Source organism: Nothobranchius furzeri, chromosome 16 (assembly GCF_043380555.1).
Source record: "Nothobranchius furzeri strain GRZ-AD chromosome 16, NfurGRZ-RIMD1, whole genome shotgun sequence".
In the NCBI taxonomy this organism is placed as follows: domain Eukaryota; kingdom Metazoa; phylum Chordata; class Actinopteri; order Cyprinodontiformes; family Nothobranchiidae; genus Nothobranchius; species Nothobranchius furzeri.
Window position 1 is genome coordinate 702,501 of NC_091756.1, and position 15,705 is coordinate 718,205.

At 45.7% G+C, this 15,705-nt stretch overlaps 1 protein-coding gene across 3 annotated transcripts in view; it reads left to right on the top strand.

The window, feature by feature from the left end:
- The window catches only part of tdrkh (tudor and KH domain containing), a 96,568-nt gene that overhangs the window by 46,302 nt on the left and 34,561 nt on the right, over positions 1–15,705 (top strand). For all 3 annotated transcript variants that reach the window (XM_054736368.2, XM_054736369.2, XM_054736370.2), the window contains exons 4-7: positions 10,142–10,337; positions 10,483–10,622; positions 10,701–10,983; positions 11,059–11,225. In XM_054736368.2, the coding sequence (XP_054592343.2) occupies positions 10,142–10,337; positions 10,483–10,622; positions 10,701–10,983; positions 11,059–11,225 (786 nt within the window). The remainder of the gene's footprint in view (positions 1–10,141; positions 10,338–10,482; positions 10,623–10,700; positions 10,984–11,058; positions 11,226–15,705) is intronic.

Consider the following 15,705-nt stretch of genomic DNA (forward strand, 5'->3'; position numbering starts at 1 on the left):
TATAGTCGGACTCACCTCGACACATTGCATTGGCTCTGGAACCCGAGACCTGGAGAGGGGTTGGACACTCTACTCTGCTGGAGTTGCTCCGGGTGAGAGGCGGAGGGCTGGGGTTGGCTTTTTGTTAGCCCCGAGACTCTCTGCCTGTGTGTTGGGGTTTACCCCGGGGGACAAGAGGGTAGCTTCCTTGCGCCTTCAGGTCGGGGAACGGGTCCTGACTGTTGTTTGTGCTTATGGGCCAAATATCAGTTCAGAGTACCCACCCTTTTTGGAGTCCCTGGGACGAGTGCTAGATGGTGCTCCATCAGGGGACTCCATTGTCCTGCTGGGGGACTTCAATGCTCACGTGGGCAATGACAGCTTGACCTGGAGGGGTGTGATTGGGAGGAACGGCCCACCTAATCTGAACTCGAGCGGTGTTTTGTTATTGGACTTCTGTGCAAGCCGCAGTTTGGCCATAACGAACACCATGTTCGAACATAAGGATGCCCACCGGTACACTTGGTACCAGGGCAGCCTAGGTCACAGGTCGATGATAGATTTTGTAGTCGTATCATCTGACCTGCGGCCGTATGTTTTGGACACCCGAGTGAAGAGAGGGGCGGAGCTGTCAACTGATCACCACCTGGTGGTGAGTTGGATCAGATGGCAAGGGAACATGCCGCGTAGACCTGGCAGACCCAAACGCATAGTGAGGGTCTGCTGGGAACGCCTGGCAGAAGAACCTGTCAAGACGGTCTTCAACTCCCACCTCCGGCAGAGCTTTGACCACGTCCCGAGAGCAGTGGGGGACATTGAGTCCGAGTGGGCCTTGTTCCACTCTGCGATTGTCGAGGCGGCTGTTGCTAGCTGTGGTCGTAAGATGGCCGGTGCCAGTCGTGGTGGCAACCCCCGTACCCGCTGGTGGACACCAGAGGTTCGGGGAGCCGTCAGGCTGAAGAAGGAGGCCTACAGGGCGTGGCTGGTCTGTGGGTCTCCGGAGGCAGCAGACAGGTACCGGATAGCCAAGCGGGGTGCAGCAGACGCAGTTGCCGAGGCAAAATCTCGGGCGTGGGAGGAGTTTGGTGAGGCCATGGAGAAAGACTATCGATCGGCTCCAAAGAGGTTCTGGCAAACTGTCCGGCGCCTCAGGAGAGGAAGGCAGCAACTCGCTCACACTGTTTACAGTGGGGATGGGGAGCTGCTGACGTCAACTGAGGCTATAGTCGGACGGTGGAAGGAATACTTTGAGGAGCTCCTCAATTCCACCAATGCGCATTCCGAGGAGGAACCAGAGCTGGGAGGCCTGGGGATGGACTGTCCGATCTCGGGGGCAGAAGTTGCTGAGGTAGTCAAACAACTACACAGCGGCGGAGCCCCGGGGGCGGATGAGGTTCGTCCTGGGTATCTCAAGGCTATGGATGTTGTAGGGCTGTCATGGTTGACACGTCTCTACAACATTGCGTGGTCATCGGGGGCAGTTCCTAGGGAGTGGCAGACCGGGGTGGTGGTCCCCATCTTTAAGAAGGGTGACCTGAGGGTGTGTTCCAACTATAGGGGGATCACACTCCTCAGCCTCCCTGGAAAGGTCTACGCCAAGGTACTGGAGAGGAGGGTCCGATCGATAGTTGAATCTCAGATAGAGGAGGAGCAATGTGGTTTTCGTCCTGGCCGTGGAACTGTGGACCAGCTCTATACCCTTGCAAGGGTGATGGAGGGGGCATGGGAGTTTGCCCAACCAATCCACATGTGCTTTGTGGATTTGGAGAAGGCTTATGACCGTGTCCCCAGGGGCACCCTGTGGGGGACGCTCCAGGAGTATGGGGTGGGTGGCTTTCTGTTAAGGGCCATTCAGTCCCTTTACCAGAGGAGCGTGAGTTTGGTCCGCATAGCCGGTAGTAAGTCGGACCTGTTCCCAGTGAGGGTTGGACTCCGCCAGGGCTGCCCTTTGTCACCGGTTCTGTTCATCACTTTTATGGACAGAATTTCTAGACGCAGCCGTGGTGTGGAGTGTGTCGAGTTTGGTGGCAGGAGAATCTCGTCTCTGCTTTTTGCGGATGATGTGGTCCTCCTAGCTTCATCCAGCTCTGACCTTCAGCTCTTGCTGGGTAGGTTCGCGGCCGAATGTGAAGCGGCTGGGATGAGGATCAGCACCTCCAAATCTGAGACCATGGTTCTCGACCGGAAAAGGGTGGCTTGCCTCCTCCGGGTCGGGGGAGAGGTCCTACCTCAAGTTTAGGAGTTTAAGTATCTCGGGGTCTTGTTCACGAGTGAGGGTAGGAGGGATCGGGAGATCGACAGGCGGATTGGTTCGGCGTCTGCAGTGATGCGGACGCTGAGCCGATCTGTCGTGGGGAAGAGGGAGCTGAGCCAGAAAGCCAGGCTCTCGATTTACCGGTCGATCTACGTCCCAATCCTCACCTATGGTCATGAGCTTTGGGTAATGACCGAAAGAACGAGATCGCGGATACAAGCGGCCGAAATGATTTTCCTCCGTAGGGTGGCCGGGCTCAGCCTTAGAGATAGGGTGAGGAGCTCGGACATTCGGGAGGGACTCGGAGTAGAACCGCTGCTCCTCCGGATCGAAAGGAGCCAGTTGAGCTGGTTTGGGCATCTGGTCAGGATGCCTCCTGGACGCCTCCCCGGGGAGGTGTTTCGGGCATGTCCTGCCAGCAGAAGGCCCCCGGGTCGACCCAGGACACGTTGGAGAGGTTACATCTCCAATCTGGTCCGGGAACGCCTTGGGGTCCTGCCGGAGGAGCTGGTGGACAAGGCCGGGGAGAGGACGGCCTGGAGCTCCCTAATTGGGATGCTGCCCCCGCGACCCGGACCCGGATAAGCGGAGAAAGACGAAGAAGACGAAGACGAAGGCTATGCTGCTCTGCTAAATTCTCAGAAAGATCAAACGAATTAGCAAATTAAACTTATATATATCCACGGATATGTATATAATCGATAGAAGTTCATACACCAACTGGCTTGGTCTATATCTAATCAAAAAATGAATATTTAATTTAAGATATTTAAATTAATAGCAAAAGTTTATTTATTAATTCAGAATATTTAAAGAGATTTTTGCTCGTTCAGTGACCAAATATACACCACTCTGTGTTTTATTTCAAAGAAGAGTCAGGTTTAAAAAGTTAGTAATTTATTACTAACAATTTAAAGATGACAATTTTAAAGACAATTTATAAATGACAATTTATAAAAGCTTTGGTATTAAAACTTTGTATTAAAGCAACCTGTCTGGATGAAACTAAACATGAAGTGTGTGTTACAGCAATATATATGTAACACATAGTCCCCTACACCACTGTGATTCAGAAGGCCATTAGAGACCCTAAGAAGAGCTTTTTGAGTAGAATTAGCATCTATGAAAACCTGACTGGAAACAATCTCAGATGTTATGTTCAACAAGAGCAGCTTTGAGATGTTTAGCCACAACCTTTTCCAAGATCTTGGAGATGAACGGTAGTTTAGAGATGGGTCTGAATCTTCTATGGAGAGAGGGGTCATGATTCTGCTTCTTAAAGGGGCATTATGGAAGTGTGACAGCCAAAACATGTATAGAAATAATAAATGTCTTCTTCATACATTCTCCTGCAATGCCCTGGTCCTGTAGAATGAGCCCTGGCATTTTTACTGTGATTGCCTATTTTTCTGTAAAATCACAGAAAAAGAGAGTTGCTCGGGTCGAGCAGACTGCTTCATGCGCGTTCACGCTCAGGCGTAGCCCTCCGAACCGTTCTTTGAACGTTGTTTCAGCTGTCATCAAGGATATAAATGCTACAGATACAAAGGATGTCATTGGCGCTTTAGCTCGCCTAGTAAGACTTTGGACTTCTGTGAAGAGGATCCGGGTTCGATTCTGGTTGCGAAAATAGTTTATTTAAAGTTTCTTTTTTACATTAATGGTATTTTTTTTTACAGTAAGATGCCCAAATTTTTATTTGAGACTCGCCGAACGGCATTGAATTCACAGATAAAAAAGATGTGGGTTCGACTTTTATTTTGGAACAATTTTTCAAGCAAGGGAATGGAATGATCTGAGCATGCAGGAGGACTGACCCATCATAAACCTTTGTCGGCTGTGCTGAAGAGAAAGGTACAGAACCAAATTATTTAATTAATTAGCTGCGCGTTCTCCTGTCCTCTGTCCTCCGGGCCACACACACACACACACACACACACACACACACACACACACACACACACACACACACACACACACACACACACACACACAAGGGACTGTCTCAGCTGTTATTTTCGTTAAGGAGTGTGCACGTACAGCATGCGCGCCTCCTGCATGAGCCTACTATTGAAGCTGCCATTACACTTTTGGCCTGAGGGGGCAATCGCAAGCATAAAAATTCAAAACTCCGTAAAGTCCCTTTAAGGAGTGGGTGTATTACAGCCTTATTAAAGTAAGCAAGAACCTGACCAGAAACCAGCGAAGCATTAATTATAGAGAGCATGCTGGGACCGATGGACTGAAAAGCGACAGGTCGGTTTGGAGTCGGGAGAGGAGGAGATAAGGCTGAGGGAGTGATGCTTGATCTAACAAGTTTTCACAGTCTGCAACAGAAAGGATGGAGGCTGTAGGAGTTGGCTTAACAACATTTTACAGCAAATTACGTAATTTATGTACATTAAATATACATTACCTCCACAATCCTGTGGCTGCCATTGAAAGTGGGACAACTCTGCTTTACGTTGTTTGCTGTCATCTGACTCTGGCTTACTCAGTCTTCATCTGCAACAAATAATCAGTACAGGGTATTTAATTTGTGACCTTAAGCCATTCTTTAAGATATGCAATGTTTGGCAAATACATATTGTTCAAAGAACAAATAGAGGAAATACTTTTTGTGAACGATATTTTCTGTCAAATGGAAAGGAAATACGCCTTACTAGTAAAATTTACCTATTCAGTGTTACAAGCTGATGAAGGGGAAATATGCTACATCCTGACATTTTTGAACAATACTCAGTGTGACAGGGTGAGCATGCTGTCACTGTATCCCAACTGATCATGTGCCCTGGCTAGTGGCCACGGGGATATCCCTTTGGCTGACTGGTTATCACGCTTGACTCTCACCCGGGAGTCTAGAGATAAAATCCCACCCAGGCCCTCGTATATCCACCTTGCCACATCAGGTACACATGAACACACACAAACTCCAATCACTGACTAACATCCTATAACAGGGATGTCCAACCCTGGTTCTCAATGGCCCCATATCTCTTGCTACAATGTACTTGATTAGGTAATTGAAATATTGCTGGACTGTTAAGCGTGCCTTAAAATCTTTTGTCACTCACTGATTTAAACCAGGGGTTTTGAAGCAGATAAAAAATTAAACATGCTTTGTAGGGCCTCTTATAGACCATGGCTTGACACCAGTCTTTCATGTACCATAATTTATCCAAATATAAATAAAGACTACCTCTGATTGCCTGTCGAGGTGATTACAGACTAGATCAGTCTGCTTTAAGTTTTTTGCTGCTATCTGACTCATCTCAGTCCTCATCTGCATCAGATAACAAGTAAAAGTTATTGAAATACAGATTTAATATAATTCAGTTAGAACATTTAATTAAGCCACAATTCACGATGAGAAACAATATTTTCCACAGTAAAACATGTCCAGTATTCTCAAATTAACATATCTTTATACATTGTTGTTTTTTAAAGTTTATGCAAAGAAGTCTGTGAGATACATACATCCTGAAACCATTGCTCATCTAAAGACATTGTACTAGATTTGTACATAATCTGATCAGAAAACCAATTATATAACAGTTATTTATACTATTTATACTTTATACCTTGCAAATTAAAGCAAGATGTGTTTTTGTTGAAAAAGGTTAAGTTTTACTCCATGACAAAAAGCACAAGTACATCTTATTTAATTTTTATTGCATAAAATAACAGATGAGAACATTATTAAAGTAGTTTTGTGCTTAGCTGATGGAAAAAAGGCATTTGGCATCATCGGTAAACATTAAACATTGCGACACTAAGTATATGCTTTCTGGAACTTGTGTTTCACAATTTATTAAGACAGTATTAGGCTGGCTACTTAGCCACTGACATGTTCATCCACTCAGTGACTTAGCAAAAAAATAAATAAAATGCTTAAATGTAAGTAAAGAAAAACAAAGAAACCTACCTCAGCTAGCTGACTACAAAGAGTGAAAAAGTCATTTTTTGGATATACGAGCATGAGTATTAAGCTTGCTTTATTCATTTTTATCTCCCCAACAACTGCTTGCTTCACAATACAAAAAAGAAGCTACTCAGAAAGACTTAACAAGGATTTACAAGTTTCAAAATGGAGGAGGTTGCTTCACCAAAACCTAGCATTGCTACCATGTGGTAACAAGCTAATTTCAAACTAGCCCGTTTTAGTTGAAAAAAGTTCAATCAAAGCAACAAAACATAAAGAACAAAAGCTATTAACAAAAATCTTTCTTACCTGTGAAGTTTTAATCCACTAGCACTTCCATTTTGAGAGTTGCAGCTTTATGGACATTTAAAGCTGCATTTGACACTGTCAACCATGGCTTGCTTTTGTCCATACTCTTTAGCATGGGCATCACAGAGAAAGCACACGCCTGGTTTGAATCGTACTTCACAGGACGATCATTCAGTGTATCTTGGCCTGGACAATCCTCTATTGTGCACCATCTTGCCACAGGAGTCCCCCAGGGCTCTGTACTAGGACCTGTTCTCTCTGCCATATACACCACCTCACTGGGTGAGATCATTCGATCACATGGCTTCTCCTACCACTGCTGTTCAGAAGACACCCAGCTCTATCGGTCGTTTCCATTGGACGACAACACTGTCTCTGCAGAAATATCAAACTGTCTCTCTAACATATCAAAATGGATGAAATCCCACCATCTCCAACTCAACCTCTCTAAAACTGAACTACTTGTTATCCCAGCAAAACCATCCATACAGCACAATATCTCAATCCAAAATGACTTCCTATCTCTGGCTCCTTCAAAGGCAGTTAGAAATCTGGGTGTTGTGATTGATGAACACCTGACCTTTAAAGATCATGTTGCCTCTGTTGCTCGTTCATGCCGCTTTGCGCTGTATAACATACGAAAGATCAGACCATACCTAACACAACATGCCACCCAGCTCCTGGTGCAATCTACTGTCATCTCCCACCTCGATTACTGCAACGCCCTTCTAACTGGTCTTCCAGGCTGTACTGTGAGACCTCTTCAAATGGTCCAGAACGCAGCGGCACGTCTGGTCTTCAATCAGCCTAAAAGAGCACACGTCACCCCTCTGTTCATTGAGCTCCACTGGCTACCGCTAGCAGCACGCATCAAATTCAAATAGCTAACACTAGCATACAAAGTCCGAGACGGTACGGCTCCCATCTACCTGAATCCTCTTGCAAAGGCTTACGTCTCGGCCCGGCCGCTCCGGTCATCACAGGATCGTCGGCTAGCAGTGCCTACACCACGCTCAGGACAATCCAGACTCTTCTCATGCATCGTTCCACAAATGTGGAATGACCTTCCAAGCACTACCAGAACAGGGGCTTCCTTTACGATTTTCAAGAAACTCCTGAAGACCCTGCTCTTCAGAGAGCATCTTCTAAACTAGCACCCTCCCTGCACCCGTCCCCCCTCTCTACCGTCCACTCCTTTGTTCCCTCCTCTCCTTGATTCATCATGCTGCCTCACTGCCATCTACGGTTGACTGGAAATTGTTTGTTGCTGTTGTTAGCCTCAGGGGCAACATGCCGATTATCACTTGTAAGTCGATTTGGACAAAAGTGTCTGCTAAATACATAAACATAAATCTTAAAGATTCGTCACCAGGAAGTAGCTTCAGGAGGTTGGGCCTTAAGTCCCTCCCACAGGTTGCTTCACAGCCAATCACAAAAGGGACAGCCAAAACCCCGCCAAGTGTGTATAATGTGAATAAAATTGCAGTTTCATACACATCTAGGGGCGCTGTTCTACACACACAAATACACAAAAATTCAGGTGGGGTGGTTTAGAGGGACAAGTAAAAAAAAGGTAAAAACAAACGTTATTTAGTGCAACACTCCATACCAGCTTGTATAGTTATGATTTGCCCTGAAAATTTTGAGAAATCATGTTATTTAGAGACTTAAAAATACAAAAACAACCCATGTCTTAGGCGGACATTTCCTTCTAACACACATTGGTCCTCATAATGAGGATCTGCAGTCGCTGTTTTACTTAAATTACATTTAAATAGGTAGAATTGGAGAAAGCTGCAGACATTTATGTTCTCACATGCAGTATCTTGATACAAACAAGGACTCTAGTGGACATAAAAGCACACACATTCTATAAAACATGTGTTAGATGTAGATTTACACCCACAGATCAGTCTTATTGTTTTATTCATGCTATGAAGGAGTGAGTAGAAGATGCTGCATGCTTGTTACAAAAAACCAAAAGTGAAGATATTAACGGGGAAATTACATGAATGACTAAGTTGATCCTGCTCGTCACGTTATTTTTTCATAACGTCACGTTTCACGTTCATATCTGCTTTTATAGCATTAGCATAGCGTGCTATTAGTGCTAACAGAGGAAGGTGACATGCACAAGTATGAAACAAAGCAACAATCCAGTTCAGTCTTTCTAACCAGACAGTAAAACAAAGCCTTTATGTTGCAAAGACGTTGTGATATGAAGCAAGAATAATTTGTCCAAAATAAAAATACAAATCTTAGCATAGCATTGATTTTCAGGCCATGTGACTGCCGCCGTTGTTGAAACGTGATGCCAATGTTTTTGTTTTCTGCTAGTTTAAATGTGGTTTTTCCTTTTGGGAATGTTAGTAGCTGCCGACTGTTTTTATCTTCTAATTTTCGCTCGGCTGTTTCTTCTCCTCTGACTGTCGGAACATTTCACTTCAGGTTCAACTGAGCGTCTCACTTCCGGTTGTGTGTTTTGCTGAAAGATTAGTCAATGAAGATAACGGTGACGTGCAGAAATGCAGCGGTGTGGCGAAACAGACAAATGAGGTGTCCAATCATTGCTTGGTTGAGGTTTTTAAACAAATCCAAAATAACCACTTTGTTAATTTTTTGGGGGGTTTTTAAATTCTTCACAATATCTTTATAGCTATGCTACGTTAGCATGTTGTTAAGAGGCATGAAAAAAAAACATTTGGTTGAGGTTTTTAAACAAATCCAAAATAACCACTTTGTTAATTCTTTGGGGGGTTTTTAAATTCTTCACAATATCTTTATAGCTATGCTACGTTAGCATGTTGTTAAGAGGCATGAAAAAAAAACGTTTGGTTGAGGTTTTTAAACAAATCCAAAATAACCACTTTGTTAATTCTTTTTCGGGTTTTTTAAATTCTTCACAATATCTTTATAGCTATGCTACGTTAGCATGTTGTTAAGAGGCATGAAAAAAAAAACGTTTGATGCCAATTTGTTTTCCAAGTTAAGGAATGCGGCTTTAAACTCCTCCACTTGGGGATGACCTCTCTTCCGACCCGGAGTTGGCAAACCACCCTTTCCCAGTCGAGAACCATGGTCTGGAGGTGCTGACCCTCATCCCAGCCAACACGCACTCGGCTGTGAACCTTCCCAGCAAGAGCTGAAGGTCCGAGCTCGATGAAGCTGAGAGGACCACATCATCTGCAAAAAGCAGAGATGAGATTCTCCTGCCACCAAACTCGACACGCTCCACACCGCGCCTAGAAATCCTGTCCATAAAGATTGTGAACAGGACCGGTGACAAAGGAAACCTACGTGTGTACAGGGTGTAGATGTCACAGTCACAGCAAGGCCAAAGAAGAACAAAAATAACAAAGAACAAGGAATTAAAAACGCTGTACATTGAACAAAAACATACATGCAATACATGCATAAAAGATTTACAACGATTTAAAAATAAGCCGCCATGTACAGAGACTAGCACATTATCAAATGGGGTAATTCCATGAATGGAGATATCTCCCACCTCTGGGGTGTAGCTTTAATCCCGGTCAGAGCAGGTGAACGTGTAGAAAAGCTCTGCTCTGTTAGCTGGGTGTTGAGCTTCTGCCTTAGACAGAGCATCAGGAACCCTACTCTTTGTCCAGATGAGTGACAGGAACTTCCCTTTCTTCTGCTATGGAACTGTGTTTCAGGTGAACCAGAAGTCTGGAGCTCAGGTGAGAGTTTTTCCTGACCCAGAGGAATCTGGGTCTAAGGTGTGTGTCCAGCTGCAGGGCTCAAAGGAGCAGGTCCTGCTAGCTCGCTGTGTTCTGGAGAATCTCGCCATGGATGCTCAACTAGTGTCTGAGGTTTTGGAGGTTCCTCAGACCTCCTTTGGATGCATCATAGGTAGAGTCCTTTTACTTCTAGGATGGTCAAAGTAACCCCAGTGTTTAAAAACTACTAGGAAAGTCAGTGCATGTGTGTGTGTGTGTGTGTGTGTGTGTGTGTGTGTGTGTGTGTGTGTGTGTGTGTGTGTGTGTGTTTGCTGCAGGGCGCAGTGGGGAGAGTCTGAAGATGATAACCAGGACAACAGGAGCTCAAGTGGACTGCTCCAAGGACAGAGCTGCTAGTCAAGGTTCAAAGGGCACAGTGACCATCACAGGGACCAGACAGGAAGTCCGGCAGGCCAAGGTGGAGCTGAGCCTCTGGTCTGGGTCATCTGAAGCCTTTTGCTTAGATGTGTTCTGACTTCTTATCATGTATTAACAGGAAATGATTTTGGAGAAAGTCAAAGAGGACCTGATGGTGAGGAGGAACATCTCACAGTCATCAGCACTCCGCCAGAGACGTCATCATGCAGTTCTAGGTCAAAGGTCAGACGATGAGACTGGCTCTTCTCTGGGTCTGAGTAACAATGGCCCAGTCTGCCACGGAGAAGAGAGCAGGTCTCTCGTCTCAGGACCAGATATAGGGGTTGTGATGAAGAAGCTCCAGGTCCCTGGTGAAGAATGTCTATCTCCAGAGTCACTGTCTGAGGTGTCCAGGTTTGAGAGTAAGTTCGGTTTAATCAAGTCATTCGTGATGTGGCTTCAGACCTTTGACTTGTGATTTCCTCTTGGTCCTGTAGTCCTCAGCCCAGAGCTGAGCTTCCAGCCTGATGAACACTTGGAGGTCTATGTTTCTGCATCTGAGAACCCAAACCACTTCTGGATCCAGATCCTGGGAGTTCGTTCCCTCCAGCTGGACAAACTGATGGAGGAGATGAACCACTACTACAGCAACGGAAACCCTGCAGTAAGGACATCAACACGTTAGAGTAGTGATCAGGTGTGGGTTTGGGGCTGGCATTCCCACTCACAGGGATCAGCACAAAACTGGAAAACTAGTAGCAGAGGGGATCAGCTCACGGGGGACTGGACAAGACATCAGTGGCTCTGATCCAACCACCTGGTTGGATCATAACATGGTTTCAAGTAGAGCTTCAGCATGCAACTAGAAGAAATGAAAGTGAGGCAAAATATTTTCTGAGCAGCAATTAGTTGAAAATGGGGCTTAACCTAGAACAGGCTGTTTTACAGCTGATCAAATATTTAAGAGCACACGCCCAAAAATCCCCAAAACAGAAATCACGGTTCCAAACGTGAACTCAGGGAAGCGTAACCCCACCATCATTGTTCATCTCTTCGAAAATGTGTTGAGACATGTTTGATGCAAGCGTTTGCCTGAGGTGAGAGAGAACATTTCTCCAAGGGGCGGGCCCTCAGTCATGGAGGATGTTCTCTGCAACATCTGGACATGGCCAACAACCAGCCAAGTCAGCAGGCTCCCCCGTGACCGAAACCCTGGTTGCAGGTTTAGACCTAGACTCACTCCGTGTCAGTCGTTGTGTCCTTGGGTAAGACGCTAGCTGCTGGTGGTCGAAGGCACTGGTAGTCTTGCTTCTGTCAGTGTGTCTAAGGACAGCTGTGGCTACGATGTAGCTCATCACCACCAGACTGTGAATCATTTATTTATTTATTTATGGAGTCTCTGTGCCACCATCAACTCTCCCTGCAGCAAGTGGCGTCCCCACTGCAGGGTGTGGAGTCTCAGGCGGAGCGTCATTGCAAGCGTCAGCCTCCCCTGGGTCAGGTGGCTTTCCCAACTCAGGTAGGAGTGGTTCTGCTGCAGGGACAACACAGGCTCTGTGGACATCAATGATCCCAGAGGTACTGGATTCCCTGGTCAGTCTGGTGCCATTATGGTCAACAACACCTGGCCGAGGAGTGACACAAACACAAAAGAGAAAGATGTAGATGAGCTTTTGGCTCAGAAAGGTGCAAGATCATCCTGCTGATAGCAGGGTCCTGGAACTGAAGACCGACAAGGTCATTTACAGAAAAGTCAAGTTGAACAGACACAAACCCATCAGATGCTTTAAAGCTGGATGCATCATCAGGGGGCCACAAGGGTTTGAGAGACCATGAGGTGTCCACACCTTTACCTTGATTGGCAAGTGGGTCTGTCAAGTTGTTGAGATGACCGTTAAGGAAGTTCTCTGGTGGAAGTCGAGTTTCAAAGCTGAGTTTCTGGCCACCGATGTAGCTGGTAAGATGTTCACCTGTCCACATGGTGGAAAGAGAAAGATTATTGCAATCAGGATATTTTAACACAAGTTATTGTTTGTCTCGCTCCACTACAGTGGTAGGAGCATCTGCTTGGTCCACGACCTGTTCAATCTGAGAGAAAACATCAGAATGTGACTCTGATGAAAGCTGAATCTGTGGTGGCAAAGGTTCTGGGCTAGGTGTTGAACATGTTGTTCCCGCCTGCTTAGAGTTACCAACCGTGAGACAGTGGAGGTCAGGAGGCAGAACGATGGTCAGAGGTTCTCCAACCCCTGACCAGAGTTCCCTCCCTCCCACATCAATGAAAGCATCAATGCGCCTCAGAAAGTCCATGCCAAGGGTGAGAGGCATGGTTCCACTCTCGGAGATGTACACGGGGTGTGTCAAGCTCATGAGACCGATCGTGAACTGGAGCAGAGTCTTAGAAGACAAGATCACTGTAGAATCAGAGAAAACACGGATAGTTAATGCACAGGGAATCAGTTCTGGAGCCGCGGGTTGCTGACCCCTGACTGAACCCAGCAGTAGAGCCCTGCGCAGGACTGTTTTCTTCATCCCGCTCCTGCCCGCTCCCATTGAATTTCTGACCATTACCGCCTGCAACCGCAACGTGCATGTCTACTCCCGCCCGCAACCGCGAAACTCGGAGAAATTATTACCTCACAATAAAAGAGATGTATTGAGTTTGTGTCCTCTCTGGTCCTGGAGAAAACATGTCATTTTATAGGTTATACCAGGGGTCGGCAACCCGCGGCTCTTCCATCCATCTGATGCGGCTCTCTGTGCTTGTAAAATAATGAATGGATATTTAAATAAAATGCTTTATATTTTACTGAATTAATTTTATATCTGTAAGTCAATTCTATGTAAAGATTGTCTGCGTAAACCTGAACAGGTCCAACCCGGTCTTACTGTGAGACCGGGTTGACGGGTCACGCTTGTACGTAATCATCTGAGCTGAAGAGATTCTGGGCTTCTCCTCAGACGGCTCCTGGATGTGTCGCCACATTGGAGACAGGAACAAGCGCTATTCAGCCAAAGTTTCATCATCAGGGAACATTTTCTAAGTGACAAGTCTCTCTGAGAGACCGGGTTTGGAAAACACTCGCTTCAGTGGGAGGAACCTTCCCACATGCGCCCTGGTTCTGCAACGCGCTCCAAGCCCCTCTCCACATCTTCTGCTTGCTGTGGACCTTATGTAGTACACGCTGACAGTGAGCTGCACTGAGCAGTGTCCAGCTCAGATGTTCAGATGGGAATCTTTTCTTGAGTGATTTAGTGTTTCAATTTTTATTATGAATTCGATTAAAAATAAAGGCGCCCGGCCCGGCCCGTGTCCGAGGTAATTACACAGTCATTGGTCCGAAGCCCGGTCCAAGGGCCTTCGGGCCGGGCCGACCCGAGGGCCTAGGGCTTCAGTGCAGGGCTCTACTTACCACCCCTCCCCTGTGGCAGGAGAGGTCCCAACAGTAGTTAGTCAGGCTCGACGCCAGGGGGCGCCGGGCCATTGTCTGTGGAGGTTTCACTTATCATCAATGTGGATGGAGCGATATGGGACATGTTGTGTTTTTCCTGTAGTTTAGAGCCAATCAGTACATCCGGTCGCAGCGTTTCCATCTTATTTGGAGGCAGATCAGCAGAGCACAGCGCAGGGTTAAAGCCCCTCCCACCTGGAAATCATCTCCAATATCTTGGATTTTCGTGACATCCTGTTGCAGATTGAAAAGCTGCATTTTTATGTTTTTCATTTTAGAAAGTTGCAGTTGAAATTCATTTCTCATCTGTAGAATGAGAGAAGTCAACTGATTAATTCACTCTGAAGCCATTCTATTGATGTACAGATCCTTTATTTTGTTATCAAATTAATGGAAGCTGAATAAGAATCCCCTGCTTACCGGTTGGATCTAAGTGAGGTTTGTTACAGGAGAAATTTTGTGTTTTGAATGACATTCAGGGCAGAACAGTTAAGTAATGACCCAGAGATGTCACTCAGCGTACCGTAGCAAGATGGCAGTCAAGGTTGCTTGGTCTTACCAGGCAAAATGGTGGCACGTGCGCATGCGCCGTGCGTCCAAGTGGCTGTTAGCACAAATAGCTAACTGAAGTCCGTTTCTCACACCGAAAGTGTTAAAAACACAGCTAAATCCACTTGAACAACGCAAATTTTATCCCTTTGTGGGTAGCGTTTTTTTAAGACACAGGAGCGCTGTGTCGATCGATTTTCAGCTGCGGGTAGCTACTCCGTTTTTGCCGAAATCGAGAGCTAAACTTTAGCAGCTAAGCGTGCTAAGCTAGCGGAGCTTGTCAGCTGAACAAGCGTTGTGTGGTCCAGTTCTGTCGTAGAACTGGCCGGCCCAAATAACCGAACCTTCGTGAGCATTCGTATTAATATTTCGGACAACTTGGCGTGTGCAATTCGTGTTGAGCGGACGCTTTTCCGTTTTAAAAGCATATAGTGACTGTCGCAATCGATGCTAGCCAAGCTACGGACTGATTTACCGGTGATCAAGACGGCAGTCGAGGGAAGCGAACTTCCGGTGGAGATATTTCTTTTATCTCCGTACACAAGATTATACACAGTGTCACGAAACACTCAGAAAAGCATATATAAACATGTATTTACATTGAAGATGACAGCAGGAAAAATCCTTCAGATAACTCTGTCTATGAAATTAAAATGGCTGCGAGATGACACGTCACCTTAGATGAAGAGAGATGAATCAGCACCTCCTTGTGGGAGGTGAACAGTGTCACACCCCCTTTTGACTTAAAATGGAGATGCTGCACTCTAGTGGTGCATTACGAGATTGTCCCGTTTTCAACCAGAAACATCAGTTTTAGTGTTTAAAAATGTCTTTGAATGAGCACAAAGTGTCCAAATGTACAAATATTGGGCAATGGCTCTCCATTCTGTAATGATTTAAATTACATGTTAATTAATAAACCATAAGACGTAGGATTCCATAGGAAATATGAAATCAACCTTATGGATCTGTTGGGTTATTTTAACCAGAAGATTGGAACTTTTTATTGCAGAGATTAGATAACAGCTTCATATTCACTCAGAGACAACAGAAGAGAGAGTCAAGTTTAAAAAGTTTAAAAATTTATTGAACAGATTAAAACTAGACTAACTTAAACACTAAATGTAAGGTGTAACTAAGGTG